Source organism: Brassica oleracea, chromosome C8, assembly GCF_000695525.1.
Source record: "Brassica oleracea var. oleracea cultivar TO1000 chromosome C8, BOL, whole genome shotgun sequence".
NCBI lineage: Eukaryota > Viridiplantae > Streptophyta > Magnoliopsida > Brassicales > Brassicaceae > Brassica > Brassica oleracea.
In genome coordinates, this window is record NC_027755.1 from 28,613,792 (window position 1) to 28,627,300 (window position 13,509).

Consider the following 13,509-nt stretch of genomic DNA (forward strand, 5'->3'; position numbering starts at 1 on the left):
AGATACGCTCAAATTGGCAGAAACAGAATCAACACTCTGGGCTGAAGCACAGGTACCCAAGGAAAACATGAGAGTCTTACCGGTCGAGCCTACAACCCTTCCTTCAATTCCAGGAAGATGGTGCTTCACAGATGGCTCTTGGAAGGAGAATGATGTTTTCTCAGGACAAGGTTGGCTTAGTACTTTAGAAGGTTTTGCTGGTTTGTTGGGGGCGAGGAATGTACGGGCTTGTCTAACTCCTCTGCATACAGAAATGGAAGCTCTATTATGGGCAATGAAATGTATGAAAAATTTACGTCAATTTCAGGTTACGTTTGCAACGGATTGTTCTCAAAAAGAAAAAAACGCAAAGCCCAACATAGTCAATTTGCTGCTTACGTGGCAAAAGCTTATAATCTGATTGGTTGATTTTCCTATCCCATGTGAACAGCCTAAATGAGGCTCATATTCACCTTATAATACTTGTTTGATACTTTGCTTAGTTTTATCATTTTACAGTAAAGTTCAAATATAGTATTTTATTTATTATGATACTAATATCTAGAGCTCAAAAACTGCCAATAAAATAGACAATGTAATTCTGTTAGGTCCACAGAAAGAAATGTAGGTTATTTAGTGAGTAAACTTCAACCGAAAAAAACCTGAGTTCTTGATTCTTGAATGCAAAATATCACTTAACAAATACAGTTTTCAACACCAAATGTGGCAACACTTACAAGAAGAAGAGAAAATAAACTTATAGAAATCAAATCGAATTTTACAAATTTACAGGCAATAGCAATGCCAATTTTTCAATATCTTAAAATAGAATCCAAAAAGAATCAAGTTATTACTTGTGGTTTTTCTTGAGTAACACACCAAACTTCTTCAACATTTTACCATTCTCAACAGAATCCATTCTCTCCTCTTCATTGTTCAGTATAGAAGCAGCCGTCTCAGCCGCTTTCCTCCACTGCTCACACTGAACCTTCACTCTCCTTAGCTCCGCTTCCATAGCTTCAGTGTTTGTGCTCTCAACTCTCTTCTCCATTTCACTTCTCAGCCTCTGCAACTCCATCTCCTTATCCATCAAACTCCCTCTCACTTCCACTAAATCTGACTCAAGCTTCTTGAAATCTTCAGCAGCTTCATATCCTTTGCGCAAAACCTCAGCTTCAGCTTTGGTTCTCTTCAGCTCCTCAGCTAACTCTGCCTCTCTCTGTGAATACTTTGACTTAACCGCCTCTGCTTGCTCGTAAGCGCTTCTTATCTGCAACGTGCTCTGTATATACTCATTTTGGTACCTTCTCTCCGCTACTTCAACCGCAGATTTCAACTGGCTTATCTCTTGCCTCGCAAGTTCCATTCCTTCTTTCAGAGTCTTGACTTCCCCTGATGATGATGATGATGAGTCTCTAACAAGTTTCTCTAAAGACCTTACCTCAAACCTAGAGTTCTCTAGCTCTGACTCAGTCTCAAAGAGCTTTGACTTCAGCTTCTGTACCTCGGTGATGGCGGAAGACAAAGCAGCTGAGTCCATTCCGTGTTGTCTCTTCATAGCATCAACCTCAGATTGCCATGTCTTGTCTCTCTCCTGTGAGAGTTTACGCAGCTCCTCAATTCTTGAATCTTCTGAGGTGTTGATCTCCATTAGCTGCTTCTTGGCTTCTTCAGCTTCTTGTTTGGCTTCTCTCCTTAATGCTTCTGATCTGTTTAGCTCTTCCTTTGCCTTCTTGAGCGCTTCTTGAAGCTGAGCTACCTGAGATTCTAGCTCTGGTACCCTCCCTGACCTCTTCTTCTGAATCTTGAAACATCAAAAATACGTCATTCAACAAATCAAGAATCTTTCATATCAATATAACTACAAGATTACCTCATTGAGAGGGATTCTTGGAGAGCGGCGATCAGCAGTAGCTACTTTGAGGGTTTGAGTTCTTGGTGATGTTTTGGTTTTGGGATCAGATTCTATTCCACTTGGCTTAACTCTCCTAGCAAGTTTGGGAGCTGGTAAAGAGGATTTCTTATGTGGCAGCTCCAAAGAACCAGGCCTATCACACAATCACTAGCACATCAAGAACATTGAAAAAGATTTTTACCTTAATTGAAAAAGATTTTTACCAAAAAAAAAAACATTGAAAAAGATTATAGAAAGAAAATCAAGAACAAGATGGGATGGGATCATTACCTTAATTTTGGAGTTTGCATTTTGGGATAAAGAGTTTAAAACCCTCTTTGTGTTGTGTGTAATGATTGCTTCTTATCTGACAAAACTACATGAAGACAAATTCAATATGTGAAAAAGAAGCAAAAGGGGAAACTGGAAGTAGAAAAGATCATCATAAGGATATATACAACAGACTCAAAGGTAATAGAAAGCTTAAGCAAGTGTACAAAAACAAATAAAAAGAGTTTGAATATACATATTATTAGTTAGCTTCAAAGAGACTACTATTGCCACCAAACGAAAGGTGAAGAGACAGAAAGATAAACATTCTGAAGTCTATTTAGAAGAGATGTAGCCGTCAATGTGATGTATCAAAGTACAAAGATAAACCCTATTACAAGCAAAGAAAGCTCCATATCTTACACATAATCTTTTTTGGTTGTCAAGTCACCAATTTTTCTGGTTTTTTTGTTTTTATTTTCAAAAGGAAAAATGGAATTATGTGGGAGAAGAGACAATATCTTGGCATTTAGTCAATGTGAGATTTTGTTTTATTAGGTGGATCTTCCCAAAAAAAGAAACACAGATCCACAAGTAACGATACCCAGAAAATTAATCATTTACATATATTTCCTAAAACTAGAATCTTGCAACATATTCTGCAAAAAGAAGAATAAAACACACAACAAAAACACTTTTACTTTTTTGCAGGAAAATAATTATCATTCCGACTGAATTGGAGTAGAGATAAGCATATATAAACCTTAAACTCATACAATTCTACAGCAAATGAGCAAAACAAACACGTAAAGTTACCTAGAAACGCAAAATGAATATTGCGTTCTAACTGTGATCACATCCAAAACCTCAAGAATGATAAGTTTTTTCACAAATCAAGGAAAAAATCAGTTTAGAATTGGTAACAAATCATGTGAATGAAAAAAAAAAAATAAGAGAAATATTCTTTTGACAAAGTCGTGAAGAAATATTCTTTTTACCTGTCCGTCGATTTAGCTTCCTTTAGTTGAATAAATCGAATTAATAAAGAAAAAAAAAAGACAAACGAAACTGAAGAATTGCAGAATGAAGTTTAGAACTGATCTTTAGACTCGTCGGATTTGCTATTTTTTCTCACTGACTCACGAAGCCTCTCTTTTTTTCTCAGTGTGCAAAATTCGTTTTCAACTTTGTTGAAAAAAAAAAGAAGGTATTATCAAAAATAACGCCTAAAGTAATAATGATTGTGTTGTTTCCACATCTCTTCCTTCATTTTCAATACTTTGAAATATTTATTTCTGTAAACCTTTTCACATTAGTGGCATACATTTGACCTTGGATTCATTTTGGTTCTACTGAAAACTCGATTTGTTTTTTTTTTGTAATGATTAAATTCTCATAGGGGAATGATAAGGCCATCACTAAATATTAGGGGGGCTATTTTGGAAATAATTGAGAGAACGATCCGTGCAACCGCGCATGTTTTTATTTTCATTTATTTTTATATAAATATTTTGTTTTCAATTCTAAATTGGTATATATTATAACATATATAAATTTACTGTATATTTTTTATTGAATATATTGTTTCAAACTTTCACATGTATTTGTATATTCTTCTATATATATATTTTTTCGGATTATTAAAATCGTAAGTATATATATAAAGATTAGTAAAATATTGTTTTATTGTCATATTCAAAGATATTGTAACATTTCACAAATTTATAAAGTTTTTAAAAAATTAAACTTTTCGCTTCATCGATTTATATTATAGAGTAAATTATTAAACATTTAGTTTTTGTTTAATTTTTAAAATAAACTATATAGTTTAAAATTTGTTTTCATTGGTGTAAGGTAATAAAGATTAATCATTTTTAGATAATATGATTTTTGTTATTTAAAACAAACCTTTATATTTTAAAAGTTAACATTGACAAATATTTAAATATTTAGCATATAGAGGTATAATATTACAACATTAAATTATATCTATTTAATTTATACTATCTATAAATCTAATAGATCATCTATTGTTTAAATCTAATTATTGATAGTCCAATAAAAAAATTCTGGTAGATCCAAAATTTAAATGATAAGATTATATGTTAAATGTAACATAAATTTCTATGAATAAATCTATTTTTTTTTAAATCATACCTGAATCAAGGTCGTGATTTCTGTTTTGTTTTAATATTGAAGATGAAAAGAAAAGTAAAAGAACGTGGAAGAGGCGTTTTTTTAGCTACGCGCTTGTTGACGGGCCCGAGTCGCGTGCTAGTGTTCGGCCTCATATTGCTCACTTCAGAACAAACGAACGAACGGTCACGCAACACAAGTCACAAAACAAAGACAATTCTAGCATTTTTTGGGTGTATTATAAAATCTACATTTGAATAAATTTAATTTTAACAGCCTTTTGATCATGTTATCATTATATGGACCGGGTGGTCCAGATCTTGGGTATGAATTATCTTACATCCGAATTATTGTTTCTTTAGTTTAGTAAAGTCACATGTTACAGTTTTGATAACGTATCCATCGATCGGAACACGTGTTGTTGATAATTTACATTGAAGAACAATGATCCAATGTTACTTGGATAAATCACGGGTTACGCTAGCTATCCTCTTTGATGGGCCAGAAACTAAACTCAAGGCCCATCTCTTCTTCTCTCTTTCATGTTTCACCACTGGTTTAACTAATTAAACCAAAGATTAAACCGTCACCAGAATTTGAACCACTGTAATACACTTGAAAAGAAACAGAATCTAACATCTTCGTAGATTCTGTGCTTTGTCTTTGTGTTTCGAACTTGGGGGAAGATTACATAGTTTTAGCATCTGTGGTTCTCTAGTTTCTACTGCAAATTGGCAACGCTTTGCTCATGCTAATTGAAAGATCAAAGCTTAACTACCGTCTCTTCTGTGTTTTTGACACTGCACACCACCTGCTCGATAAAATGTCTGCAATATTTACTCGTCCACATAGGTAGGTACCTCTTCTAATGCCACCTGTAAAAAAATTGTTGATTGAACTGAAAATTGATTAGTAATGATGAATATCCTTTATTCTTGATATGCTGTGAAATTTTTCTCTGATTCATAGAACTAGTGATTTTTTCCAGCTTGATTTAGTGTTTTCGGAGAGCTTGTACGATGATATTTTAGTGTGTGTGCTTTTGTCTTTTGTGAAACAGGCTCTTGTCCCTGATAGGCAGTTTTGGAGGAGGGCTGACTTCTTGTTCGGCTACACAAGAGTTTGCAAATGGCTTCTTGTGCATTTGCTAAGATAGTGAATCCTTTGCTTAGTTTGTTGGATGTTTCTCTGAACGACATCCCTTTCAAGCTGAACCATCCGCAAAGAGGTGTTTGCTAGGATCAAAAGAGCTTGATCGAAATGGAAAAAATGTTAAGATCAGGAGCTAGAGCTGCCTTCAGAAACAGTCAGACACCGTCAACATCAAGTGTGGTATCAACCATCAAGACCGAAGAGTCGATGAACGATCACATCAACTCCCTCTGTAAACAAAATCTTTACAAGGAAGCAATGGAAGCGTTTGACTTTGCACAGAAGAAATCAATCTTCAAGATACGGTTACAAACCTATACTTCTCTAATTTGCGCTTGCTCTTCTTCTAGGTCTCTAGCACAAGGCAGAAAGATACACGATCAAATTTCGAAATCCGACTGCAAGCACGACACCGTTCTCAACAATCACATTCTAAGCATGTATGGGAAATGCGGCTCGCTAAGGGAAGCAAGAGAAGTTTTTGATTTTATGCCTCAGAGGAACTTGGTATCTTACACATCTGTGATCACTGGCTACTCACAGAACTGTCAGGAAGGGGAAGCAATCAAATTGTACATGGAAATGCTTCAGGCAGGTTTAGTTCCTGACCAGTATTCATTTGGAAGCATCATCAAAGCTTGCGCCAGTGCTGGTGATGCGGTGTTAGGGAAGCAACTGCATGGTCAAGTCATCAAGCTGGAACCTAGTTCTAGTCTTTTCGCTCAAAATGCTCTGATTGCTATGTATGTTAGCTTTGGTCAAATCTCGGATGCAAGGAGAGTGTTCTGTGGTGTCCCAGTAAAGGATGTAATCTCCTGGGGTTCAATCATCTCAGGCTTCTCGCAACTTGGGTATGAGTTTGAGGCACTAAGCCACTTAAAAGACATGTTGTCTTATGGTGTTTGCCAGCCGAACGAGTATATATTTGGTAGCTCTTTGAAAGCTTGCAGCAGTCTTCTTCGAGCAGATTACGGAAGCCAAATACATTGTTTGTGCATCAAGTCTGGCTTATCCGAAGACGCATTTGCAGGCTGCTCTCTGTGTGACATGTACGCTAGATGCGGCTTTCTTCGCTCCGCGAGGAGAGTTTTTAATCAGATAGAAAGGCCTGACACAGCGTTGTGGAACGTGATCATAGCTGGACTAGCGAATAACGGCTACGGTGATGAAGCTGTAACGTTCTTCTCTCGGATGAGGAGCTCTGGTTTTCCTCCTGATGCTACCTCCTTGCGTTCTTTGCTCTGTGGTCAGACGAACGAAACGGGACTGCGTCGAGGCGTGCAGATTCACTCTTTCATAGTCAAGTACGGTTTGATTACGGATCTTTCGGTTTGCAACTCTCTTCTTACCATGTACGGCTGCTGCTCGGATTTGTACTGTTGTTTTAGGATGTTTGAAGACTTTAGAAACAGAGCAGATTCTGTTTCTTGGAATTCTATCCTGACGGCGTGTTTGCGGCACGAACAGCCAGCAGAGGTGTTGAGATTGTTTAAGATGATGCTCGTCTCTCAATGTGTGACGGATCACGTAACCATGGGCAATCTGTTACGTGCTTGTGTGGAAATCTCGTCTCTAAAACTAGGAAGTCAAGTCCATTGCTATAATCTAAAAACTGGCTTGGTTCTTGAGCAGTTTATAACAAACGGACTCATTGATATGTATGCAAAGTGTGGGTCGTTGGAGCAAGCGAGTAGGATATTTGATTCAATGGATAATAAGGATGTAGTCTCGTGGAGCAGTTTGATAGTTGGATATGCACAGTCTGGATTTGGAGAAGAAGCTCTCACATTGTTCAAGGAAATGAAAAGTTCAGGCGTAGAGGCAAACCATGTAACGTTCGTCGGTGTTCTTACTGCTTGTAGTCATGTTGGGTTAGTGGAAGAAGGCTTGAAGCTATATTCAGTCATGCAAACTGAACACGGGATCGCGCCCACGAAAGAGCATTGCTCATGCGTAGTCGACTTGCTATCCCGCGCTGGGCATTTAGATGAAGCTGAGAAATTCATAGACGAAATGGAGTTGGAACCTGATGTAGTCGTGTGGAAGACTCTACTTTCTGCTTGTAAAACACAAGGGAACATTGATCTCGCACGAAAAGCTGCTGAAAACATTCTGAAGATTGATCCTTTTAACTCAACAGCTCATGTATTGTTATGTGGGATACATGCTTCTTCTGGAAACTGGGAAGACGCTGCGTTGATGAGGAGCTCGATGAAAAATCATGATGTTAAAAAGGTTCCGGGACAGAGCTGGATTGAAGTTAAGGATGAAAGGCATGTGTTCTTTGCTGAGGACGTTCTTCATCCAGAGAGGGATGATATATATACAGTCTTGCATAACGTTTGGTTGGAGATGATTGATGAGAGTAGGCCGCAAGATAAGAAGAGACTCCAGTTTATCCATTAGAGGCGTTTTGTGGAGTCATATGTGTAACTATTTGAAGAAATGTGGAGGCTTTACATGTGATTATTATGTATCTTCGCTGAAGCTGAAGGTCGATGCATGTCCCTTTAAGCTTCCAAGAACAACTCTCTTTGTAACCATATTCAAAACTTAGGAGAAGACAACTTCTTATGTGTCTCCATCATACAGAACTCATGACACAATTAAAGGAAGAAAAATGTTATGAAAGCAAACAAAAAAGACTTTATCCAGTTTTGGACAAGACTCAGAGTAATGAAGCTAAGGTGAGTTTTTATTCTCCAGGCACGGAGACTCCTTGCTTCAGCTTCTCACGCTTGAGCTTCTTCTTAGAAACAGGCTTCTTCTTCCTTGGAGGTAGGTTCTTCTGAGCATACACGTACATCACGTAGTTGGCTACAAGGAACCCAACAAGTGGAACTCCGATAACAAGCAGCACGATTAGTCCCGGGTTCAAACCTTTGGCTTCTGCAGCCGCCTATGAATTGCCAAACCAAATAAGTGCATATAAAATATCATATCAAGCAGAGAAACAATGATCTAGGACAAGAGGAAATCAACTGCTGGTCACAAAAATTGAGCAAAACACACTAGGACCTCGAATATACCAAGCAACAGAAAATACGATCGTTTGTAAACCATCACACTATCAATACTGACATAATGTTTCAAAATGAGAAGAGGCTGGTTTCATTTCAGAGTTAGGAACCGAATTATATGTGGTAATGTAAGGACATAACAGTGCATACAAGACCTAAGATAGATTCATCTTTTTGCATAGTTCAGGGGAAGCTAGACTTGAAAATTGATACGCATGCATGCAACACCTGAATGAGATCGCAATTTCTTTTTTCCTAAAATTAAATTATGCATATTACATTGGTTTCTTAGATCATTAACAAAATAGTATAGGTTCCCAAACATCCCTAAGAAATATAATTGACGGCATCACAGAAAAATAACCGTTGAATCATACAGAAGCAGCAAGTATAGCAGGGACGATGGACGATACCTTTCTGGCAAAATCTTCGCCGTCCATGATTGCGATCCGAAATCTGTTAAGATCAGCACCAGCAACGTAAGAATGGTATGATGAGAAGGAGAATTATTTTTTAAGAAACGAAGATCTGTTTTCAAACAATTAAAAGGGAAGAGATTATTAAGACACAAACACACGCAGATATGTTACTACACGTGTTTTGTCCACCACTAGCCACTTCCTGTCATTTGAAAACTATTACTTGGACCCCTTGCATTTCATGAATTTTCCGTTTCAAACCGTAACTTTTGTAATGCAAAGTTAGACCCCTAAGTAAACTAGAATTGTCTAATCTGGTTTTAATTCGGTTTCGGTTTACCAATAATAGAACTCAGAATAAAACTTATATTTAAATTGTCTAGTTTTCAAAGTGCATAAAAATTTCACCGAAATTTGGTAGGATTTTTGGTTTTTTTTTCTCTACCATATTTACTCTAATTTGATTTGCATATATTATTTCGATCTGTTTTCAGACTTTGTTGAGTTGATATAAGATCAAATTCTGGCTAATAACTTGAGTGGTTTAGTCTTTTTTGTTCAAAAAAGGAAACCAACTCTGTGGTTTAGACTGTTTAGAACACCTAGACAGCTAATTTTTTTATTTAACATGAGTCTCTGTAGGGGTTACTCCCTTCTGCCTTAGTGTTTTTGACATCTGGCCATGCTCCTCGATGAGAAATTAGTTGCCTTAGGTGTGGAACCAAAGGTTGATGTTCTAGCTACATACATCAACCCGACTTTGGTTGGAGGTAAATATTTCTCGTTGCATCTTATAAGTTTATTTTCAAACTATAGACATGTTGATCCTTTCATTATAAGCTACTACTTACTTGCCACTGACTATTGGTGTAGGATGGGAACTCTAATAGACAAGCCAAAGGTTTCTCCTTTCTTTTAGATACCATCAAACATATGTCATCGTTAATAGTGGAATTTAAAATCTTAGTTTAGGATCATTGATTCCTTTGTTGTTTCCTTGAACATATTTTGATTCGCAGGAAGAAGGAGAGGGAAGAATGAAGTTGGGATTGATCATTTTGAATCCTGGATTGATCTCCGTCCAACATGTTGCTGACTGATTCATGTTCTCTTGATGTAGGACAACTGAAGCAGTGTGAATAAAAGTTTAAGTTTAATCCTCTCAATTTGTATTCATTCTCTTGATAAGTTTAAACTAGTTCTGGATCAAATCACAAGAGAGACAAGAAGTAAAGAAATATAAAAGAAAAATCAAATTTGATATCCCACATATGTTTGAGATACATTGTATGAAAGACCAAAGCCAAAGACCTTTAAAAAACCCATCAATCTTCTTCCAAGTTACTCGAAGTTGTGAGTTCTCTTAGCCGATGCTAAGGTATTTGATAGAAGCATAGCTATGGTCATTGGTCCTACACCACCAGGAACGGGCGTGATGGCTGATGTAACTTTGCAAGCCTGCTCATAGCAAACGTCTCCAACCAAACGATAGCCACATGGAGCATTAGTATCCTGCAGTTCATAGTATATAAATATATCATTCACACTGGATTGATTTAAACCACCATTATAACTGCATTGTTCACTTACCTCAACGTGATTAATCCCAGCATCGATAATGACGGCACCCGGTTTTATCCAGCTTCCTCTAACCATGTTTGCTTGTCCAGCAGCTGAGATCTTTGAAACGTAAGACAGCCTTTAACACTTCTTCTTCTGAGGAATCTTCGGCTAGACAAACAACTACAGATTTAATCCCAACAGATTCACAAGCTTTCTTCGTGTTCCTCACATAGGATGCAGAAACTTTTCTATCCCCAACCTAATCCTGGAACCACGCCAACTGACTCGTTCATTCTTGAAACTTGTGTTGTGATTTTATCTCTAATGATAACAGGACATCAATCCCCTTTATGATCACCTTATTTCATCAAGTTCAGACTGTTGAGTTGTTGCTACATCAACAAAGACCTTTCTTCCCTGCGTTTTTCTACCAGAAAGAGATTCTGCAAGTTGTTTGGACCAATTTAGCATACGTGATACAATTTAGCACGTGCCGCTTCAACACCAAACAACACTGAGCGATCAAAGACCTCTTTGATCATTGAATCTCTAGATCTACGAGCTTGTCGTTCTTTATCATCATTATCTTCGTTTCGGTCATATCCAATTGTTATCTCCCAAAGAACCACTAACTACCAGCGATCTTACTCTATGATTTAACCTATATCCCTACGATCTTGGAAGACGAGAAAATACTACTACGATAGAGTACATTTCGCTTCAAACTACTCCCTAAACGAACGAACATGAGAATCAATCTGTTTTTTCACACCATTTCGTACCTAGTTTTCGATCTGAGAGGAAGCAGCTCGCACCATGAAACATTTTCTGCTTCTGGAGGATACTCGAGAACGCCATTGCTCTAAGTCACCTCTTTCTACGCGAAAGCTTCTGAAAAAATATCTCAGAGAAGATCGAGAAAATTCAAGATATATCACCTCCAAGAAGATGAAGATATGGTGTTTGAGCGAAAACTTATTGTTAGATTATGTTCGTAGGGTCTACTAGAATCTCAGTTTGAAAAGAAAGCAAGTCAGCAACGAAATAAAGGAAGTAGACGAGAGAGACGAATGAATCTTTTTGTTACTTGGGTCCTACACGTTGACTGTCACTAACAAACCGGTTTAACACTCTCTTCACTTTTCTTTAAAAATAACTAAAAAAACAGAATAATGCCAATTTTAAGTTTGGGTTTAGGGTCTAGGATTTGGTTTAGGGTATAAGGTTTGGATTTAAGGTTTACTGTTTGGGTTTAGGGTCTAGGATTTGGTTTAGGGTATAAGGTTTGGATTTAAGGTTTACTGTTTGGGTTTAGGGTCTAGGATTTGGTTTAGGGTATAAGGTTTGGATTTAAGGTTTACTGTTTGGGTTTAGGGTCTAGGATTTGGTTTAGGGTATAAGGTTTGGATTTAAGGTTTACTGTTTGGGTTTAGGGTCTAGGATTTGGTTTAGGGTATAAGGTTTGGATTTAAGGTTTACTGTTTGGGTTTAGGGTCTAGGATTTGGTTTAGGGTATAAGGTTTGGATTTAAGGTTTACTGTTTGGGTTTAGGGTCTAGGATTTGGGTTTAGAATATACAGTTTGGTTTTAGGGTTTAGGATTTGGGTTTAGGGTATAGAGTTTGGGTTTTAGAATTACGGTTTAGGGTTAAAAAATTAAGATTTCGGGTTTACGGTTTAGATGGCGGTGTCAGCGTTGTTAAAATTAGCATTATTTTTTTTAGTTATTTTAAAATAAATTTAATATTTTTTAATTAATTATCTACGTGGCAATTTGATTGGTTCTAGAATGAGAGGTGAATTTAAAAGTTCACCCTATGGGGTGAACCTAAGTTTTGTTCTTTCTTTATTAAAAATTTGAAATCAAATCAAAGACCGGTTTAACTCAAAACATTTATCGAACCATCATCACTCATCGGTTAGATTTCTCATATCTAAATCCAAAACCAATAAACTGTATATATATATATAAAAAACTATGTTTCATAATCGCAAATCACAATTAAAATAACTTGAGTAACAATTAGAAAAATATCGATATTGATTCAAGGTTAGTCTCTCTAGTCCCCTCTTCCCTTCTTCTCGAGAAGAGCTGCTCTTTTGTTTCCCTCCAGAAGTTCCAGAGCTACACACCACAGCACCCACTGTCTGTATAGATCACATTAATATATATTAAAAATTTGTTGATCCATTAATCATGCTGGTAAAAAATAAAAATATTCACCTTCCGAAGAATCTAGTAACGGGTCCACCCGAAATCACATCTGAGAAGGCTCTCTACTCGCATCTAAGGCTTCACATCTTCATAATTCGCCAATTACCAGAGCTTCCATGGAGAAAACCGTCAGAGGTATTTTGTGTTGCTGCCAAGTGAGAGTATCTTCTTCAACAAATCATCTTGCATAGTTGCATATCTACTCTGCAGTCAACGTTAGCTCCTCCAGATTATTGAGCTCAAAGATTGAACTCTAGACTTCTTTTTTCTTTTTGGTTCTTTTTAAGTAAGATTGTCAACAAAGTAAGGGACAAAACTGATAATACTGAATTTCTCATTTCTATAGAATGGAGAAAAAGACGTTCCGACTTTATTTGTGTAGATAACTTACACGAGTCACAACTAAGCACAACATGTCAAAATGTTGTCAAAGACATTAATCCTTTTGTATCTTACAAGCTATATATATAGGTATTGAATCGTAAACTTATGACTCAAGACAATGATCTCAATAAGAACTCACTTTATTAATAGCTTTAGAAACAATCTCATAAAACTAAAACTCTCAAACTCAAACTCACAAATTATATCTCAATCATAGCATTTCTTTATATAACACTTTTTAAACTCCTAAACTCATTAGGAACCATATCTAAAGGATAACCCTCAATCTTTATAATCCTAATCTCATTAGGATAACTTATAACCTAAGTTAACTGCTTAAGTCAACATTCTCCCCCTTAAGCTTGATCTCACCATTTGACACATCTTGAACTCCAATAAGACTTCTCATGTCTTTAAAGTTGATTCTCCCAAGTGCTTTGGTTAGTATATCAGCCTTCTGCTCCTTCCCGGCTACATG

At 36.7% G+C, this 13,509-nt stretch overlaps 3 protein-coding genes across 5 annotated transcripts; 1 reads left to right on the forward strand and 2 right to left on the reverse strand.

Moving 5' to 3' along the window:
- Nucleotides 1-722: 722 nt before the first annotated feature.
- Nucleotides 723-3,343, reverse strand: LOC106312786 (interactor of constitutive active ROPs 5). Of its 3 annotated transcripts, none has more exons than XM_013750439.1 (4): nt 3,142-3,343; nt 2,165-2,249; nt 1,853-2,027; nt 723-1,777 (listed from the first exon to the last, which is right to left on the reverse strand). In XM_013750439.1, exons 2-4 carry the CDS (start codon nt 2,182-2,184, stop codon nt 830-832), a joined length of 1,143 nt encoding a protein of 380 aa, XP_013605893.1. In that variant the 5' UTR covers nt 2,185-2,249; nt 3,142-3,343; the 3' UTR covers nt 723-829. The 3 variants fall into 3 exon arrangements, with proteins under 3 accessions (XP_013605893.1, XP_013605891.1, XP_013605892.1); XM_013750437.1 differs by having other exon boundaries at nt 723-1,783; nt 3,142-3,342; XM_013750438.1 differs by lacking the exon at nt 3,142-3,343 and adding an exon at nt 2,400-2,500 and having other exon boundaries at nt 723-1,783.
- A 1,531-nt stretch (nt 3,344-4,874) lies between these two features.
- LOC106307727 (pentatricopeptide repeat-containing protein At3g53360, mitochondrial) lies at nt 4,875-7,935 on the forward strand. Its single transcript, XM_013744762.1, has 2 exons — nt 4,875-5,131; nt 5,340-7,935. Exon 2 carries the CDS (start codon nt 5,540-5,542, stop codon nt 7,835-7,837), a length of 2,298 nt encoding a protein of 765 aa, XP_013600216.1. The 5' UTR covers nt 4,875-5,131; nt 5,340-5,539; the 3' UTR covers nt 7,838-7,935.
- Nucleotides 7,936-8,104: 169 nt separating this feature from the next.
- LOC106307728 (DNA-binding protein S1FA1) lies at nt 8,105-9,010 on the reverse strand. Its single transcript, XM_013744763.1, has 2 exons — nt 8,865-9,010; nt 8,105-8,330 (listed from the first exon to the last, which is right to left on the reverse strand). The coding sequence occupies exons 1-2, from the start codon at nt 8,889-8,891 to the stop codon at nt 8,127-8,129; spliced, it is 231 nt and encodes a 76-aa protein (XP_013600217.1). The 5' UTR covers nt 8,892-9,010; the 3' UTR covers nt 8,105-8,126.
- Between the last annotated feature and the right edge of the window lie 4,499 nt (nt 9,011-13,509).

Excerpts from the sequence above, each read along its gene's own strand:
- LOC106312786 (XM_013750437.1), bottom strand. The coding sequence starts at position 2,184 with ATGCAAACTCCAAAATTAAG. Across the intron at positions 2,028-2,164 it reads ATGCAAACTCCAAAATTAAG|GCCTGGTTCTTTGGAGCTGC; the intron begins GTAATGATCCCA and ends ATTGTGTGATAG. Across the intron at positions 1,784-1,852 it reads CAAGAATCCCTCTCAATGAG|ATTCAGAAGAAGAGGTCAGG; the intron begins GTAATCTTGTAG and ends TGATGTTTCAAG.
- LOC106307727 (XM_013744762.1), top strand. The coding sequence starts at position 5,540 with ATGGAAAAAATGTTAAGATCAGGAGCTAGAGCTGCCTTCAGAAACAGT.
- LOC106307728 (XM_013744763.1), bottom strand. The coding sequence starts at position 8,891 with ATGGACGGCGAAGATTTTGCCAGAAAG. Across the intron at positions 8,331-8,864 it reads GCGAAGATTTTGCCAGAAAG|GCGGCTGCAGAAGCCAAAGG; the intron begins GTATCGTCCATC and ends GGCAATTCATAG.